The 20581-nt window shown below is 43.2% G+C and overlaps 1 protein-coding gene across 2 annotated transcripts in view; it reads left to right on the top strand.

Moving 5' to 3' along the window:
* Positions 1-11535, top strand: part of RBCX2 (Chaperonin-like RbcX protein) — a 56160-nt gene extending 44625 nt beyond the window's left edge. Inside the window, exons 5-6 of one of the 2 annotated variants that reach the window (XM_086823764.1) lie at positions 11073-11150; positions 11274-11535. In XM_086823764.1, the coding sequence (XP_086679890.1) occupies positions 11073-11150; positions 11274-11288 (93 nt within the window). In that variant the 3' untranslated portion in view covers positions 11289-11535. Of the gene's footprint in view, positions 1-11072 lie in introns of both variants that reach the window. The other variant, XM_086823763.1, reaches the window with a different exon arrangement.
* The last annotated feature ends 9046 nt before the right edge of the window (positions 11536-20581 follow it).

Below are 20581 nucleotides of genomic sequence, written 5' to 3'. Positions count from 1 at the left end.
TGGATACAACCAGCCCATAGGCGAGGGGTGGACTCTACAGGCAGATGGCTGAAGGTGCTCACCAAATGATAAAGAAACGATGATGAGAAGTGAGAGCTGTCAGACTCCCTCCTAAACTCCTACACGACCTGAAAATAGGGAAATAGGCATAAAAGCCATAAAATAGGGTGTGCAACTCACATCAAAGGCCCATTAAAATAGGGAAAAATATGGAAAAAAATAGGGGGGTGCCTGAGCATGGGAAGGGCACCCGTAGACACAAGAATAGCCACCAAGAGGAGATGATATATGCTAACAATCCCCTCTTGTTGCTTAGCTTTGAACTTCTTTTCTTATTCCTTGAAGCAGTTTATGACTCCTTCCAGGGTTTGTGAAGAGATTTTTTAGTGTGGTGATGAGGGTACCATAGGGTTCTTTTGGCATGGACTTGATAAGCACAGCTATGGCCATATCTTCCTCCACTTTATAGCTTTGAGTGCTACAAGCTAGTTCATGAGGGACTTCATCTTATTCGCATGAGTGTCGAAGCTCTCATGTGACTGCTTCATGAGTCCATAGAACTCAATCTGTAGGGAAACCTTGGAGTTCTTCCCTTGAGCTCCGAAGAGCTTGTCCAGCATCTCATAAGCTTCCTTAGAAGTCGGGAAATTTGCTACATGTAACATGATGTATGAAGTTGTTAGACAATGCTAGGGCTATCAACCCAAAGGCTTTCTGATCTTTGAGCTTCCAGGCTTTTAGTGCTGCATCTTCCCCTTCTTCGAGCATCCTTTCTCTCCCCTCAATGTTAGGCCAGAGGCATTCATGCATCAAGCTGAATTTCAGCTTGGTCTGCCAGGTGTGAAAGTCGTCCCAATCAAACTTTTCAATGAACAAATGTGAACCCATAATGATGGAGATAGGGGGTCTTAGCTCGTATAGATGATGAGCCAGTGTCTACCCTTACAGGGATGGTGCTAAATGCCCAAATCCCCAAAAATGATTTTCAGCTTAACAAACCCTAAAAAATTAAGGCTTTCAACCAAGGGCCTTTTTCAATTTAATGCTTTAGAAGGGTAGAGCATGAGCTCAATGTCATAAAAGTGCTTTCAATTTTTGAAAAAGATAGCCACAAAACCCTAATTTTCTCTAATTTTTGAAAAGTGCAGAAATTGGAAAAAATCCCCGTATCCCAAAAATTGAATTCTTTTCAATTTTTGAACAGAGGGTGGATTTTGAAAAGCCCCAAATTGTTTTTTTAGGTACCTTTTTTTTAAATGATTTCTACAAGTGCAGGTTTCCCCGTGGCGTTTTTGCTGGTGGTTCGTGATCCTTTTCTCTACACGGGCGGCGACTCCTATCTTTGCATAGTGGCTGGGTACCCAAGTGCTGATGGAGATGGTGCGCTTATGGGCGACTGTAGGCCCCTCAGTCACGGTCATTGACGGCTGGAGTGAGCAAGACTGAGCAGCTGTTTAATAGGCAGAAGAGACCATGCTAGGCAACAACAGGATTAGGCGCAGAAGGCGACAATTATGTTGATGCTAAATTGATGCAGCTGGCGCATCAGAGGAAATGACAGGCAGCAGCAGGTGTATTGGCTATTGGTCGCAGCAGAGATACAGATGTGTGGGAGCTATTGAGGGAGAGTAGCAGGTGTGCAGACGGATGAGGTAGGATGGCAATACTTCACAGTGGTGTGGTCGTCTGCAGTTGAAGGCGGTTAGGGTGTGAGGTACAGTCGCTAAGGTGCAGAAATACAAGGCTCTGATACCATGTTGGTATTTCAGGGTTAGGATTAGGGTTCAGCTATAGTGGCTGAAACAGTGGAGAAGCCATGGTTGAGTGAAAGAGAGTACAAGACAATGATTGCACAAAACTCAAGTACTATATTGATGTGATTGTTACGATATGAAAGTACAAGGAGTGAGTACATTTTAATAGCCCATGGGGCTTATCACTCACATGGAGTTGACACATGGCACTACTGCTAGCATCATTGCTTAGGTCAAACCACATAAAATATCTAGATATTATGTGCCCCTCTTAAGAGGTGGTTCACACACAAATACACACACTAAGAGACTATTTACATGCCAACAACATTTGTATAGGGATTCAAGACTTGCTTTCAACATAGGTAAGACCCCTTCTAATGGGGGAGTGACGTTGACCATTTCATTTGCTAAGGAATTCAAGGAGTTGAAGGCTCCACACGATTTTTCACTATGATTTCCGTCACGTAGTACAGGCTAAGAAGCAGAATCCCAAGAGGTTCTTCACAAGCGTTGAAAGAGTTGGCTATAGCAATAGAGGTGTTTTTGCACAGATGCCACATGGGATGTGTTATTGGATGTGTCTTCTTCACCACGGGAGGTCATCCAGAGGATGAGGTTTTAGAGGACAGAGTGTTTTCTTTGTTGTATCATATAGAGTGTATTATCTGGATTATGTTCCACAAGGAGGTGTCCATAGGGAGGACCGAGTATTGGTACCCAACTGACATAGTTGGGGGAAACTAATGGAAATTTCCAAGAGGCCAGAAATAGAAACAGAAACAGAAACGCCACATCAACAAGGAGGGCTGAGGGAGGGGGAGGGGCTGAAAGTTCATGGTTGTTTGTACACAATGTGATCACATTATGACATGAATTATAAGATTCAAGAGAATAGAAGGGGAATAAAAGGGATATCCATTGATGTAATATATAGGATCCAAAAATGCTAGTCGGCCAATGGGTAAGCTGTCGGCCTGTTGAAGAGGACAAATCCTTGGTCGGCCAGGTTGAAGTATGTCGGCCTGTTTATATGTGCCCTTGACAAGATGATCTTGCTACTTATGCATGCACCTTTTACACGTGTGTCTAGGCTGCTTGTCGACTGGAGGCCCGTCGAGAACAGGCCTCCGTGCTTTGGCCAACATGCCTTTAATAGACTTCAAAATCTCATAGTAAGACTTCGCTATCAGTTAGCGTCGGACAATGTCTTGGTTAATAATGATTGGAACGGTCTTCCAAATGCTGCCTCATATGGAGTCTTGCCAAAAGAGTCATTCAGAATAGCTTGAACCAAAGGCAAAGATTGTTCCCACTTACCTTGCTGATTATGGACATAACATTTCAGCACGTCCAAACACGAATTGATTGTAAATGTCCTTCTGGCCATCCGTTTGTGGTGGGTGGAATGCACTAGAAAAATTCAACTCAATATCAAAATTATCAAACAATGCCCTGCCCTTCAAAACCATTGGTAAACTTGGCATCGTGATCTGATACAATGGTCTTAGGTATGCCACCAATTGTGTACCAATGCCAGATAAAGAGATTTGCAACATCTCGGGCAGTAACAATAGCCTTGGATAACGAACTTGCTAAAACGATAAAAAACCGTCAAACACTCCGTGTTACACTTGCCTAGACTCGGAGGCAAATTTGTCACAAAATCCATGGAGATACCTTGGAAAGGGCCATTAAGAATTGGCAATGGTTGTAACATACCCGCTTTCTTCTCATGCGACGCTTTCACCTTTTGACAAATTGGGCAATGTCGCACACGCGTAAACACGTCCCGCCTCATTCGGGGCGAATAGAATTGCCTCTCGATTTTCTCCAACGTTGAGTTCATGCCCCTATGTCCACCAATGATGGCATCATGGGCGTCATGGAGAATAGTTGCCCTAAACCGCTTAAAGATAGAGCCGACTTTTGTAGAAAAGCCAATCATCCCGTTTCTAGAAATGGCATGGTCCGTGGCGTCCAGTGCCTTTTCCGACTTACCAAATTCATGGCTATTTATGACTGGAGAGGTATTTATAGCAACAGTAGCCACTATATAAGTGAGACTTGGGTTATTATTGTTCATAGAGAGAGTTATTCACTCTGTGCTCTATGACGGACCAGGATTACCGTCAGGAACATGATTGGAGTTGTCGGATCATGGACGGTCATGCTGAAGGGCTCAGCAAGCCGGGGTTGTTGGTATACCAGTGTTGACTGGCATGGTTCGTGGGATTGGAGCCTTGACCTCTAGTTCCGGGGAGATTTACAGATGCGAACCTACGGTCGGGTTGGTGAGCTAGCCTGCACCCCTCTTAGGGAGTTTGTACTAATAACTCGTGTTTTGCGTTTAGGAGATCCATGAAGTTGTAACACATAGGCACGGATCACATGTTTCTCTTGCCTTGCAGTCTCGCCCTCTTGCTTATCTGCGTATCTTCAAATACCACCGGAGGCATTGGATTCAAAGCGGGCAAAAGTTGAACGGCATTAGAGATTGAGGTTGGAGGTGTAGGTGTAGCATTAGCAGTGGCAGTTGCCACTGTACTTGGTAGCCTTCTCAGCCTACCACTTGGTACAATCCTTCTTACTATGTCTATGATTATGGCAGAGAAAACATCGGTTCTTTGCCTGGTACCAGTTTTGCTCTTTCGGATGGAGATAATCTCTTGTAATGCCCTCCTTGCCTTCTCCTCAGGCTTCTTCTTAGGTTTTTAACCTTTGTCCTGCTCACCGCCTAAGTTGCTATGAGAATCTTTCTTACTGTTTTTATTATCCTTGTTGTTTTGTGCGCCTTTATCCTGCTGGGATGATGATTGTTGCTGTTGCTCGGTTTGGAGCTTGACTAGTCAAGCTTGCCTCTGTTTAGCATCATCTCCTGATTTTGAGTTAGAGTCAAAGCCCAGTCTTAAGATTGAGGCTCAAAATTCCGTACGGTATATGTGATGTTAGTATCCAACCCCTTGAGAAACTGCTCCTCAGATTTTCCCAACTGGGATTAATTGAGTATGTGTGACCCATTTTGGGAGAGTGGGTAAAACTCGTCCTCAAGATTGGTCATGATAGGGGTGGGAGGAATCTGGTTTTGAAGTTAGACACAAAGGTGTCCCATACATAACCGCCTCTCCACTAAGATGTGGTCTGCTAGTTGGACTTTGTCTTGTGTATCTGTAATCTTAGCAAATGGAAAATATGCAACAAAATATGTAATCTCTGTTCTGCCATCCACGGGATGCTCACTTTAGGTACCCAAGCTGGGTCATCACTAGAAGCTCTAATACCAATGTAGCATGCAGCCAGGATGATTGTGTAACACACAGCAAGGCGATTGTGTAACACACATCAAGGCCTTCTTTATACTTTTATGCTTGAGTGAGTGTAAGCAATCCACTTTAATTCTTGAACAAGGAGATAGAGCTGTTGAGATAGAAGATTGAGAGTCGACACTAGATGGGGTCCCAACTACCTGCATAAGGGCCCCTCCCGCAAGTAGGAATATTTGCTTTTATTACTTTGGAGAACTTCTTTACAATGCAGACTGTGGAATGCCAAGTGCAAGGACGATGAAGACCAAACATTGGCTGAACAAGGAGATAGAGCTGTTGAGATAGAAGATTGAGAGTCGACACTAGATGGGGTCCCAACTACCTGCATAAGGGCCCCTCCCGCAAGTAGGAATATTTGCTTTTATTACTTTGGAGAACTTCTTTACAATGCAGACTGTGGAATGCCAAACGCAAGGACGATGAAGACCAAACATTGGCTGAACCATTGTGCGGGCTGAAGGCACTTTAGAAGCCACTTCGGTAGCCAATATGAATACCCAGATCTGCTGAGGTGATTTGGGACTGATGGCTGAATGCTGAAGATAACTTCTGACTGCCTTGGACTATAGCATACTGAGGGTGCTCTGCTGAAGATATGCATGCACAAGTCTTGGGACTTCGGCACACATGATAAGTGCTTTGTTCACTTGCTGAATTGTGCAAGAATGAGATGATTTATGAATGGGACTGAGAGCTGCTTATAGATATGGGTGGCTGTGTGTGAGCCGGCCACATCTTCTACGCAAACTAGGAAAAAGCATTAACAACAGACACGCTAGATACCTCAAGATGATGTACATGCATGATGATATCCTACTGGCTGTGGTACCAATTGAAATAGCCCCTTCATCTCCAGAACATCTCCTGCATAAAAACACACACAAGAACAACACATGGATAGGTTGCTATTTACGAGCCCAATTGGCTATATTGTTTGCTTGTATTTTAAGGCTAGTCTTATACCTAGGGTGGCCTGGGAAGGGGTCTACTGGGGCTTCTCACCATTGATCATCGCCTTGCTTGGCATCGTCCACAGCACACATCGTGCTATGGGAGGGGTTGGCAAGCTTGCCTCACGGATGCCATCAGCCAAGCTTGGCTAGCCTCGAGGTTGAAGCTTTGACAGTTCCAACTATAGAGAACCAGATGGATTGTATGACGTGGATTATTTCCCCCCACAACCCCCCCGCCCCCCGCCCGCGAGAGGCATTCCCCCCCTCTCTCCTCTGATGTAGTCTCCCTTTGAGAGTGGGTAGGCAAAGAGGAAGTCAACAACAACACACCTTGGAGGGTTGTTGCTGTCTACCTCTCACAAGGGTTGTAATTTGCCTTGTGCAGACACCTTTTTTCAACTAATATGCATCCATGATGATAGCTTAGCTTTCATTGTTCCCGACTTTGCTTTCACCTTCTAGCTAGCGAGTTAGTGTTGCGGTGTGGATTTTGGGATTGCTGTGAGACCTTTGGCACCATGCATGCGTCAATCTTGATGGAAGTGGAAATCGGAAACACCACCACTTAAGAACTTGGTATTACCTCTTGATGCTTGGTGTTCAAGGCGTGGTTAGAGCTATTGTCTTCGCCTTTACCACCTCCTTAAGGGTGGTGTCGGAGACATGGCTTTAGGTCTTAATTCCATCTTTTAAGTCTTTGTTTGAGGTTTAGATGCTTGTGGTGAGGGTGGCTTCTCCTCTGGGATCCAGATGTGAGGGTTCCCTTTGTAGTGGCCCTGAGTTGCCTTGATGGCATCCAAAGGGGCTCGAATTGGGGATAGGCTTTTTGATGGAAGGTGGTTACTTGGTTTTGGCATTGGCATCATAGATACCTTTGCTTGTCATGGTGCTCTTGGGTACCACTCTTGCTTTGTAGTAGCCCTGGGCTACTAATAGACTTGATGGGATCCAAAGGGGCTCGAATTGGGGTTAGGGTTTTCAATAGAAGGTGGCTACTAGGTTTTGGCATTGGCATTATATATACCTTAGCTTGCCATGGTGCTCTTGGGTACCCACTCTTGCTTTTAGGAATCACTCGTGGGGGGTTTGGAATTTGTTGCTTGGGAGGTAGCCTTCGTCTTTGCCTTTGAGGTTTTGGATCTTTGGAATGGTTTGAGGGGGTATTCAATGAGGTGAGGCAAGAGGAGTATTGAGTTTTAGGGGCTACCTAAGTTGATGGAATGTATTTGGAAAATGAGGCTTGGGACATTGAATAGTTTTGGGTATCATCATCCACCAAGGGCATGGGAAGATCAAGCGGTGTGGATCTTTTTCACCAATTGATGGTGCAACCAGTGACTACAATCCATCCCCTTCCAAGAATGATGCTTTCTTCGATTGTGCTTGCGGTTATGGACACTTGCAATAAAACTCTATTTCAAATCAACCGACGGTTATGGATTGACGATTGTTTACCATAGGAATGGTAGCTGGCCTAACGAGGTCCATGTCTCCCAAGCCAATAAGCTGTGGCTGGTCCCAATATAAACCAAGGGTGTCCACATAGCCATGTTTTCTAAAAGCCTAACTCGAGGCAAGTAGGTTTCACTGTGGTAACTATTTTTCCTGCAGCTTGAAGACCGGCTTTGTGTAGAGAGATTAGTACACTCTTGTCCCCATGTCCTCTGCTTTTTTTTGGCCAGGTGATTGCCTCAAGTTGTGCGTTCCGTTTTTCATTGTCCAGCCTTTGTTTTTTACTTTCTCCTTGTGGATTTGATAGATCATGTCCTCACCATGTACCACTCTTTAGGACTTGGAAGTACTCTGGTGCTTGTCTTAGATTGTGATAGAGCTGCCAGCCGAGGTGAGCTGAGCTGGTTGCTCAGCCAGCTGGGCAGACTCAAAGACCCCGCCTGAACCAACCAGTGTGTTTTTAGACTTGCCGAAGCCTCAGCTTGCCAGCAACAAGGAGGAGCGGGTGGCAACGAGGATGACTGAGGCGCGAGAGAAGGGTAGGTAGCAACAGGTGACTGAGGGCGACAGTGGCTAGCAGCTCACGGATGGCAGCAACTTGGGCATGGCTGAGGCAGTGGCGAGCAGCAAAAGTGTGATCTCCTCACAGCTTGACCTTCTACATTGTTCTGCTTCCCGACTGCTGTGAGCTTCTCCACCTCAACTCCCGCACGTGTGCCAAACTCTCGAGAGAATGCATTGAGCTTCTCCTGTGACATCACCATTAGCATCTCATCTCTGCTTGCCCAGTGAACCTACCTTTGCTTCGACATCATGGCACAATCAATGGCAGCAATCGACAGATTCTTTGGCACCGGGCTCCCTACTTGGCAAACCAAGATGCAGCTGTTGCTGACGCGAGAGGGAGCATGGGAGACAGTCTCAGGAGGCAACCAAGATCCAGGAGATAATCAGACAAGCAAAAGATGTGGTGGCAACGCAATGAGAGAGCCATTGACCTAAGCCTTAGAGATTCCTTGGTGCATCACAGACTTCAAACCTCCACCTTGCTTGGTGTGAAATCTCCATTTTGTAAAATTTTTCATACTTAATAGAAGTCTCCTTTTTGAAAAAAAAAAAAAAATCCATAGCCAAGAAAATCTGAGCAAAAATGGAAGGTATTGCTGGTAATAAAATCACTAACTCGAAGCTTTTCATGAAGCTCCAGTTTTATTATCTCGAAATGAATGAAAATGAAGAGTTGAGTGATCATCTGGCCAAGTTTGGCTCAATAGTCCAGCAACTTGCTGGTCTTAAATGTGAGCTTGAAGACAAAGACAAGGTTGCTGCACTCATTAAGAGTGCGAGGGATCACTCGTCGGTATAAGCATACTTTGGAAATCCTCTGTGGCAGCTACAAACTTTGAAAGCCTAGTGGCTTTGCTTCTTGATAAGGATAGAAGAAATAAAGAGGAACCACAAGCTAGCAGCAGCCTTGACCACGAAAAGGATTTTGTCGGAGCACGGAAATGGAAAAGCAATAAAAAGATCCAATGCAAGTACTACAAATGAATGTGCCACAAAGAAGCAAACTGTTTTAAAAAGCTTGAGAAAGAGCAAGAAAAGCACCATGGAGATCTTGTTGCTAAAGATGAGGAGGAGCCGACTGAAGAAGAAGAGATAACTGAAGCAACAACCCAGGTCTCCCTGAATGAAGAGGATTGGGCATTCTAGTTTTCTTGTGTGTTGAGTCAATCCCGAAAAAAGATTTGTAACAAATGTTTGTGTGTTCTGTGTGCCTTCACTTATAAAAGGCTCCATGTTATCCTTTATCCCTGTTAGGAGCTAGGGGGGTGACGAAGAGCTAGCCTTGCCGCTTTGGTCACTTGTTGATTGGAGGATTAGTATGGCATGTAGGTGCGCATGGCCAGATCACTCCCTTGCAGCATGTGAGATGCAGTTACTTCCTTTGTGTGTTGGGTCTCACCTCTAGGGGGTTGGTTGGGTATTTCAGAGATTCACGTATGTGTCCGTCTTGTGTGTGTGTGACCATTCTACAAGTGTAGCCTTGTTCATATGTATGTGTGTGCGCGAACACCCCCTTATATGTGCCACATGTCATTAGTGTGTGTGTGTTGACATGTGTCCTTTGTATGTGTCAAAAGATAAGGCTGCTCTAAAGCCTACAAAAAGCATTGTACTTGGTGAACTTTATCACATCTAATCAACCATCATTGAGTCGTGCAATATTCTCTTTCCTTGAGCATTGTCTTTCTATCTCTAGCACTCTCTCTCTCTCTCTCTCTCTCTCTCTCTCTCTCTCTCTCTGTGCACATGCAAAGGCATACCATGGGGCAATTTTATCCTCCCTAATACCATCATCCCTCCCTTTCACAAATCTGTTTCCTTCCCCCACTTCTCCCTCGCGTCATGCTTGTTATTCAAGAGGTTGTGTAAGTCTATCTGGTCCTTCCCACCTCAATGAAATCCTTGGTAACTGCTCCATCTTCTCTGATTGAGGCTGCCCTCAACAGGCAATTTTCAAAAGTGGACCTCTAGCTCCTTTCCCTCTGTTGCCTCCCTGAAGGCTATGACACTGGTTTGCAAGTTTGACCTGCCTGTGGTGAGATTCGGGACCCCTTGCAAGCCGCTCTCGTCAGTGAGCACAGGTGCATTGTTGATACCCAATTCCTTGGCAATGGTTATGTCTGGATTGAGTTCAACCTGGCATCCCTCACAGAGAAGATCATGTTGCAGAGCCTGACTATAGTACCAGGTGCCCATGTACTCTTTGCTAGATGGCTGATATGACCGGCTTCCTGGTTTGGGGGCCTGCCCAAAGAATATCTTGAGCTTCTCCCCGCGATTGAGCATTCAATCAGTTAGGTTTTAGAGTCTCTTGGATGGGGGTGGCATCTGGCCAGTGGATGCACCCGGGCTTGTGCCCAAGAGAAAGTGGACCCTCACCTTCTTCGGAGAGGACCTCTTACCGCCAGCATCCTCGGCTCTTCACACTCTCTGGCTGCTGGCAGCTCCCGACCCTGAGAACCCCACCAGGGGTTGATCGATCTGCCACTTCTATGATGTGTAGAGACGATCATCGTCTCTTCTCCAGTTTCAGCTCTCCATAGCAAAGTTTTTACTTTTTAACGACTTCTTCCTCGGCCTTTATTCAAGGGACCAGTCATCTATTTTCTAATTTCTAGTTTGAGGTTATCAGCCGACTCGTCTCTGGAAAACAAGGGGAAATGCTTAATATGTGAATGAGCGTAAAGTCAAACCACAACAATTGTCTGAAGCTTGAGCTAATATTGCTTTATCTTTCTTGTTAAGTCTGGAAACAAACTGAACTGCTGCTTGTACCAATTATGCCAACATGATATTCTCAGTATCTTGCGTAGACTGTGCCTAATGCATTATTGCCCATTGGCTTTTTAGAGATGATTGGTCTTGCCTTTTGATACTTGCTGTGCTTTCTTGTCATATGGACTGAGATTTGTTTTATGGCTTGCATATTAAGCTCTCCTGGAGGAGGTGAACTTGTTGTTTGAGGGTGTTGCCTGGTTTGCCCAATTTTTCTGCTTAAAATCACAAGTCTTTGCTTGCAGAAGCATGACCATGCAAAGATGTACCAAGCCATATCAGACCAGAATCTGGAGCTTCTTCGGGAACGTCTAGTGCAAACGGTAAAATGGCCATCGGATACTGATGACAAAAAACAGATTTAGTGGCTGTTTAATAAACATTCTGCTATTAATTTGTGGAAGAGGTAGATTTGCTGTTGATAGTTGCCATGGACTTGCGCTCAGGCTAAATCAATGTGAGAGACAATTGAGCTGCTTATAACATTTTGCTTAAGAACATGAATCAAGGAAAGAAGGATCTATTTGGCAGCTCATTGTCCTCAAGGATATGCTGAGAATGGGCTCTAAATTTCAATCTAGATCTTGTCTCAGAACTTCAAATTTCAATCTAGATGTTGTACGTGACTTAATGCTCATTGCAGGCTGCTAGCAAATTGCACCAGTATTTCATATAATTACCATATAATCTGATGATTTGTTTCTCAAAGAATTTCTGAGTTCTCTAATTTTGAAGAAAGCTGGTGCACAGAATAAGTGCCCTTTTCTTGTTGGAAGTTCCAAAAAATTTGCGCTTACGTTTGCTTTTGAACAATGTTCTATGTGGTCAGAATGTCTTTTCTGTCATGAACTCTGTTAAGTCTATATAGAATAGGTTTAGAAGTTATACAGGCACTTTCCATATTAATACCTGTCACATGGTGTTCACAAATTGAATCATTTGGTTTATTGAGGGTTAGGGAACAAGGGTCATGGTTTTGGGGTGTCACATTGTTCTTTTGTTTTGGCTAGAGTATCTTGAGCTTATATGCCTTGTAAAAATGCACCTTGTTAAAAGCAATGGAGAGTTGATTTCCCTTGAGGGATTGCTGTTTGATTAGACTTAGCATAATCTCATCTTAAGGCTCTACCACGTTGGTGGTAGTTGAGGATGCGTGAAGGTGCTGTAACAAAAGGGGGAGGAGGCGAATGATTGATTTCTAAGCCCAAAGAGTTTGGACCTTGTCAACTGCTGGCCACACCATGTAGATTTGTGGAGAGAGTGAAGATATTTGAAGAATGAGTGATTCCCCTTCCTAAGTTGGGCTATTATGGAAATGCAACTATTGCTGGGAACTTACTTGCTTCCCATGCAGAGCTGCACGGGCTTCCAAGCAGGATTTCTATTTGGTTGCTCGTCTCCACTTTTTGCTCCAATGGTTGTCACTTACCATCATCACTCAGGTGGTTCATTCTCACTCGAGGTCTCCCACTCATGAAGCAAGAAATTAAGAGGCACAGTGTACAGTGCAATAAACTCTCTCAAGATTGCTCACTCTTTCTCACGAGTTAGCCAAGAATCTTTGTATTATTATGCATAGGAGTGTTCATAGGTTGTGAACGGTCATCATATTCACACTTGACCGTCAACACTTATTCAAAAGGGCTAGAAATGATGAACATTGGTTTTGTAACATTAGCCTTCCAGGGATTCAAAAGATGCAACTCTTGGCTAGGCTTGTTCTGCTCTATATTAAAATATATCTACAGGTGTATGCATACAAAAGAGTGAACAAAATTTGTGAACCCCAAAAGGGTGTTAACATGCCCACACCTTTGTGAGGTAATTTGGTCCTCAGAAGCTGGACGGGCTTTCTTTGGTTGTCCCCTCAGAGACTTTTGCCTACATCTTTGTGCTTTTGGATGTTTCTCGTGACTTGCCGAAACTAGTACAATGTCCAGAAGTTTGTGTTGAACATATCGTTGAATGTTGTGAGGTAATGTACTGATAGAGTACATCACCTCGATGCCTTGAGCATAGGCATATGCCCTTTTTGAAAGGTCCTCTTGCTGAGGTCCCATGTCTCCTTGTGGCCCTGAGGTGCTAGCCTCATGTGGCTTTTGTGGAGAGATGATTGGTAAATCTTGAATCCATGCCAAGTTGAATGTCACTCCATGTCGTGCACATCTTTTGTGAGATAATGTATGACTAGTTTGTGCATATCGGCCACCGCTTCCATTGATGTATTGGAAGTTTCTAAATAGCTTGTGTCGTCCCTTGGTTTGTTCCAAGGCTCATTGAGAATCCTTGTCACTTTTTCATCAGTTGATAACTTTCGCTGAGGCATGGGCCATCCTAGTGCATGGTACAAGATTTTGGATAAGATTTGCCGATTTTGTATCTTCGTTTGGTGTGTGATGGATTTTTCCATAAAATAATCGGCTCATACGATTTGGCTCATTGTGGATAAGGATGATGGACCATGTTGGCATTGCAATGGTTGTAGTAGCGGTCCATCAGCTTCACTTGTAATCAATTGCAGGAGTCAAGCCGCAACTACTAAGTGAGGCTTGAGATGCCCATACTCAATCCCTTTGCGAGTGGGTGGTGGTGCCACATAAAGCCATCTTTTCCTTTTTGCTGAGCTTATCCCGCTTAAACTTCTCTTGCACTACGTGCAATGCATTGCAGATCATACCACATCCAAGTGGATAATCATCTGAGTGGGTATCATCTGAGTGTGCCATCATCCATGATCACTCTAATGTGTCATGCTATGAGCATCGAGGACTTTAGACATACTGTCTAGAGAAGAGCCACCACATAGTGTGCCAGGCAACTAACCCTACTACATAATTCTTGTTGCTTAAGATTTTATCCTTTTGGTGAAATATTCTATTACTATAATGATGTTGCAAGCTTACTAATTCCTTAAATAGGATTGATAGGTCCTATAAAATCTATTCCCCATTTCTTAAAGGGTTGTTGAATCATCATAGGGTGTTAGTGGTATCCTATCTTTTTGTTGAGGTACCGTACTTTGTTTGGTGATACTTGTCGCGGTCCTTGATAAATTTAGCAACATTGTTAACTAGTGGTTTCGTCCTCTTACTACTAAGAGTATGCTTGTTATAAAACATTAACAAATTCATCTTCATGCACGCATCGGTGTAAAACATCATATTTTTCCAACCTATATAAGTGTCTTGCAATCAATTGATAAGCAGCAACTTGTTTGATCAAGCACCTCAACTAATCTCTCTTCAAGGATATCGCGAGAAATCTGTACGCCTAAGCTGAGAATAACCTCACTGCATTTAGGAACCAAATCAAGTGTGAATAAAGGATCATCAAGAAGATCATCCTCCATGGTCGGTTCACTAATTGGGATTCTTGCCATATGGTTGATAAGTACATGTTAGGAATTTTTCCTCACCGTGACATTGATGGTTTAACAAAGAACACAAACTTGGTAGCTAAAAGGAAATACTAGTACTCTTTATTGCATAAATCATGGCTAACTCTCCCTTTTCCATTGTGTTGTAGTTTATCCTTGTATTATTTAATTGCTTCTTTTACGATTGTATTTTTTAGGTTGTGCCAACACATATCTAATGGCAATGTTTGATGCATCAATATGTAAATAAAAAATGAGACCCTAGTTGGATATAGAAGCATTTTTTGTATAAAATATAATGAATCTTTGGTAGTACCCAACATATGTTATAAAGCATTGTACTCGTAATTTATTAGGGGAAGCAACTCCAAAATCAATTTGACCTTACTTTCATTTATAGAGATGCTAATTTCAGACATAAAGTGCGAACAAGAATTATCATGTGCTTAACCTAGAATTGGCACTTAAGAGCATTCAATGATAAATGATTCAATGGATACCTTAACATCTTTCTCAGGTAAAAAAATTATGTTTTTGAGCATGAGTGAACACAAAGGTTGTCAATGAAAATCTCATGTAATCTACAAAGATATTCCTTGTAATTTAAACACAAATCTTTGGAAAGTAGCTAGGATGTTGGTTGAATCAAATGGCAATAGAGAAGGCACAAGTGGCTATGTAGCAAGAAGGCCACCAATTTTTCCATGCCATATATGTGGTGGTCCGCATTGGCCCATGGAATGCCCAAAAAACAAGGTGCAAAGACCAACACAATCATGAGTTACACTGATGCAAGTAGTTGGAGAATATGAGACAAGGCAAGTCAGAGTTACATAAGTTGATGAAGTTGAAGGAAGCCCACATAGCAAAGAGGGGATGAAGTTGAAGGAAGCCCAGATAGCAAAGAGGGGATGCATCCTTGCCCTGTGTTGGGGCCACATTGGCTATGTCTCGCGATGTAATTTAAACACTTAAATATTTGGAAAGTAGCTAGGATGTTGGTTGAATCAAATGGCAATAGAGAAGGCACAAGTGGCTATGTAGCAAGAAGGCCACTAATTTTTCCATGCCATATATGTGGTGGTCCGCATTGGCCCGTGGAATGCCCAGAAAACAAGGTGCAAAGACCAGCACAATCATGAGTTACATTGATGCACGTAGCTGGAGAATATGAGACAAGGCAAGTCAGAGTTACAGAAGTCGATGAAGTTGAAGGAAGCCCACATAGCAAAGAGGGGATGCATCCTTGCCTTGTGTTGGGGCCACATTGGCTATGTCGCGATGCATGGCAGCGCAGGTACCTGTGATTCAAAACTTGTATTTCCAAGGCAAGGTACAAGGCAAAAGAGTTGTCACAGGTTATGGTTGACATTGGTGCAAAGCACAACTTTATCACTCTGAAGTGTGCAAAAAAGCTAGGACTTAAGTTAGGGAAATCGGACACCATGACAGCTTCATTTGCACATGGTAAAGACTCGAATGTCAAGATAGCATACAATGTATTGGTTGAAGTAGGTGAATGGAGAGAAAGTTAGATTTCATTATGGTTTCGATGTATAATTTTTAAGTCATTGTGGGCCTAGTTTGGGTTGATAAATACTTGATTGCATTAATGGGCAAAGGATTAAATTACTAGTATGATCTTAGATATGCATGGTAATGCAGTGATGATGACGGTGTAATGTTTCAAGCCAAGGGCTCATGTCAATGTAAAGACAAAGGAACCAATTGCAACAGCAGATGCCAAGGGAAATAGATTGATGGAACAGACTCAAAATAATGCTATGAAAGAATGGGTAGATCTTGACAGCTACAGTGCCAAGAAAGCAAAGAAGGCTTTCAAACAAGGGGCACATCTTCACTTGTGCATCTTGAGACCAACAAAGCAAGACAATAAAGAGGTTGTGATTGGTGATCTGAAAATCAAAGAAGTATTGGACAAGTTTCAGGATGTAATGCTAGACAAGTTGCCGATAGGACTTCCACTTGAAAGAGAAGTGGATCATAAGATTGAGTTGATTCCAAGAAGTGAACCACCATCAAGGGGACCTTATCGTATAGATCTAGAGAAGTTAAAAGAGTTAAAGAGGAAATTGAATGAGCTTGAAGAAAATGGATTTATTAGACCAAGCAAGTCACCCTATGGTGCACTTGTTGTTTTTGTGTCAAAGAAGGACGACACTGCTAGGTTGCGTACAGATTACAGAGCACTCAATAAACTTACCATCAAGAACAAGTACCCTATGCCAATCATAGATGAACTCATGGATCAGTTAGGTGGTGCCAAATATTTCTCTCGCATTGACTTGAGGTTAGGTTATCACCAAGCTTGAATAGTAGATGAGGATGTTCACAAAATAGCTTTCAAAACAAGATATGGTAGCTATGAATGGATGGTGATGCCGTTTGGGCTATCCAATTCCCCGACCACACCTTTGTTATCATGATAAACCAGATATTCAAAAAACACTTAGATGAATTTCTAATTATTTACTTTGATGACCTCCTCATTGGCAGAATTTGACATAGAAATTTTACACAAGCCAGGAACACTGAACAACATGCTTCATGCCCTCAATCGTTCGCAAAAAGAACAAATCCACGCAGTTAGCATTGCCTCAAGCGATCTCTTGGACAACATTAGAGAGGCTATGAAAAACAATGTGGCAGTTTCAAGAATGGTACAGGAGGATATGCAAAAGCATGCAGATTAGCGTTTGGGATGTTGAAGTTTAAAGATGGCTTATTCTATGCTCATGGTACTAAGATTTACATCTCAAATGATGCAGATTTGAAGAAGATGCCCTTATCGAAGTCCGATGACTGCTGCAAGGTGGCAGGTCATGGTGGACAAAAAAGATCACTCAAGAAACACTTGTTCTCGTCAAAGATGGCAGAAGAAGAATAATATGAGGACTTGCCCATCTTGTCACTTGGAATCAAACCGCCGCCCGGATTGCTTCACACAATGCCAGAGCGCCGACTCGACCAAGGGATGTAGTGAGTGAGCATATGGGTAGATCTTTCCCCATCCCATGGTTTCAACGTAATTTTTACGGTGGTAGATTACTTCACCAAGCAGGCACATTTAATCCCTACCAAACACAATTTTTGTGGTGGTAGATTACGTCACCAAAGCAGGCCCTGCTGCCAAACCACCCATAAAACGACTTACCTCACAACCAAATTATACTTTTCACATGTGTTCAAGTACCATGGGCTCCTAATGGCGATAGTCTTAGATCGAGATGTGCAATTCTTGAGCAACATGTGGAAAGTACTTTTTAAGATCATCGACACTTAACTGAGATTCTCATCAGCTTTACCACCCCCAAAGGGATGGGTAGATGGAGAGGATCAATCAAGGAATAGAGGATTTAATTTACATCTATGCCTATGTGAGGGTGGATCAGAAGTATTGGGCTAACCATTTGGACATATTGAAATTCTACTACAATAGCTCAATCCATGGTGCCACCAGATTCTCTCCCTTTGATCTCGCCCCACAGGCAAAGATGTCATAACCCCTACAGCTTTGGCATCAAGGTAGATCTAGGTGGGCGGCCCCGACACCTACATGGTTTCTCAATGCTTGGAAGTAAAAGATGGATCTTGCAAAAAAGCTCCTCATCGAGAGTAAACTCAAGATGGAAAAAAGTATAAATCACCATCGTGGGGATGTCGCGTTTCATGGAGGAGACCTAGTATTGCTGAGCTCTCAAAACATCAGTTTACCTACAAATCTGAGACCCCCCCCCTCCTCCCCCAAGTTCAACTATCAATACTATAGTCCTTAAAAAGTCATGAAATCATACAATGGAGTTATATACAAGCTCAACTTACCCCCACAAGTGAGCATTCATAACGTGTTTCATGCTAGTCTATTAAGGAGATTCTATCCTGACACGCGTTATGGTAGGACACTTCCCGCTTAATCGGGCAACATTGTAGACCCACCATATGAGCTAGAGGTCATTTTGAAGTCCCAATTGAGCTGGAAGCACTGAGCCAAATTTTTTGTAAAATGGAAGCGTTGGCCTATGACACACTATAGTTGGCCTTCCGAAGAAAAGGTGCTCGAGATAGCCCACCCCCTAGTCATCCAATTTTACAAGATGGATGACCCTTCTATAGTGTGAGAAAATGGTTTAAAGAGGAATTCAAGCTCTTTTTTGATGGGGGGTGAATGTGGGATTCGGCTAGCTTTGGGAAAACTATCTCAACCTCGTGGGGCTCTGGGGTTATGCTAGTCGTATAAGGATAATGCATCTATGTGGGAGACCCTTGGAGTGTCGTATAGTAACATGGCATAGCCTGACCTCCTACACCTCAATCACGTCTTGATACATAGGACAAGTGAGCAAGGTATCATGTGCCTCAGATCCTCATGAGTCTAGCCACCATTTGTAAATTCGTTTTGTAAATTCGTTGCATGATAATACAAGTTAGCAAGTTCTATTCTTAATTGTCCCGTGCACTGATTTCTAGTGTCTCTTGGCAAGTTTGATGTTTCTGATGTTTGTTGTCCTTTGACTTGGTTGTTGTCTTGTGCCCTTGGATTTGTTGGACTTTGCTTTTAGTGCATGTGTCAGTGTGGGGGGACCTCCTCTTCTTCACATTTTCTTTGGTTTCTTTTTTGTCTCCTTCTCTTTTTGCCCTTCTACTTTTTCTTCTTCTTGACTTCTCTCTGCTTCTTCTTGCCTTTTTTCTTGCTTCATCTCCTTCTCTTTCACTCTTCTCTCTTCTTCTTTTGCTTGCTTTCCTTTGGTGTTCTCCCTTCTCTCTCTCTCTCTCTCTCTCTCTCTCTCTCTCTCTCTCTCTCTCTCTCTCTCTCTCTCTCTCTCTCTACTTTTTGGCTTGCTTTTTGCTGGTTTCCATTGCAACACTATGTTTTTTGGTTTGCACTTGAATGGCACCTTCAGAACTGTGCCATGATGCCATGTGATCTGCCTACTTTGATGGTGTTTGATCTTGCCGCTTGCAATTGGTGTTTGATCTTGCTGCTTGCAATTGGTGGAGCTTGTTATTCTCCCACCTTTAAGCCTCTATACCTAGGAGCCTTGTCGCACTAAGTTTCCATACACGAAGATCTTAGCCACCCTAGTGACACAACACCTCTTGTTGCTACTATCCTACTTGTATGGTTTCCCAACCACTAGCCTAGATCTGTGCGGAATGGATGCCTTGCCTAAGAAGTTGTGTGAAGTATCCTGTTCTCACCAATTGAGAACACTTGACCTTGTAAGATAGAGAGAAGGGGATGAGAATGCAAGGGTCTTATTGGTTTGCACCTCAAGAACTTCTTGGTAGAGTAACTCTCTTGTGAGCTAGGGTCCTCAACTTTTCCTCCTTTGTTGTCACAAAGGAGCTTTGCAAATGGGTGGGGAGAAAAAAGAGAGAGAGCTATGGAAGGCTCAACCTCTACTTCAATGCCATAATGTGTGAGAGCGTGAGAGAGTAGACAAGAAAGGAAGAGAGGAAGAAGAGAACATACGTCAACACCATCACTCACCCACACAATCCTTAAGCATGTGCACATGTAACAAGAAGAAGCTACTTCAACCATAAGAGAAAGAAGACTTAGATTCAATTGTGAGAGTAGGATTGTGTTTTCTCATTGGTCAAAAAGTGTCTTATATACAAGGCTCATTTGTACAAGTCTAGGTGCCTAAATAATGTTCGAGGGCCCAATAAGTTAGTCTAAGCCAATTTCCTAGTCCAAATGTACATTATTGGCATTACACAAGTTGTAAGCTTGACTATCTTTCAACATTACACAAGTCACTAAGCTTGGAGATTTTCCTTAATCATTTTACATAAAGTGCATTGCATGGTACAAAAAAATGTCTTGAAGATGCTACCATCCGCTTTGGAGTAATGTTAGCTGATGTGGTTAGCATACCCCAATCACGGTTCTATCCTTGGAATCGATTGTGAAGCTTTGGGGAGGCTAGTGGTAGAATTCATTGAAGTTTCAGTAGAAGTCGAAGCGGGATATCGTGTAATGGGTGGTGCAATGAAAGGCCTTGTAGGATGTCCAGAAGAAGGTTGTCTCAAACCTATCTTCTAATGTGAGCATGCACCAGCCTATCATCCACTAACTCACTTATAGTAGCGCCGCCAATTGATGTCAAAGGCCATGCCCTATTAACCTTCATCAAATGCATGCCAATTAGGGAAATCCACCAATGAAAGGACAATGATGAGCCTGAAAAAGTGGATGGTTACGATCAGGGTCCAGTATTGCACCCTAATCTTGGATAAACTTTTACATTGTGTGTGAAACATCCATTCTTCATGTAGGAGTAGGGATGGTCGATGTGGGGGAAATTGAATTGTAGCTTTGGGTTCTTCTCCAATTTATGCTCGAAGAGGCTC

The sequence above is a fragment of the Cibotium barometz genome, chromosome 30, assembly GCF_041138505.1.
Source record: "Cibotium barometz isolate CiBa-2024 chromosome 30, ASM4113850v1, whole genome shotgun sequence".
Lineage (NCBI taxonomy): Eukaryota > Viridiplantae > Streptophyta > Polypodiopsida > Cyatheales > Cibotiaceae > Cibotium > Cibotium barometz.
Note: the sequence above shows the minus strand (reverse complement) of the source record. Positions and strands in the feature narration are given on the sequence as shown.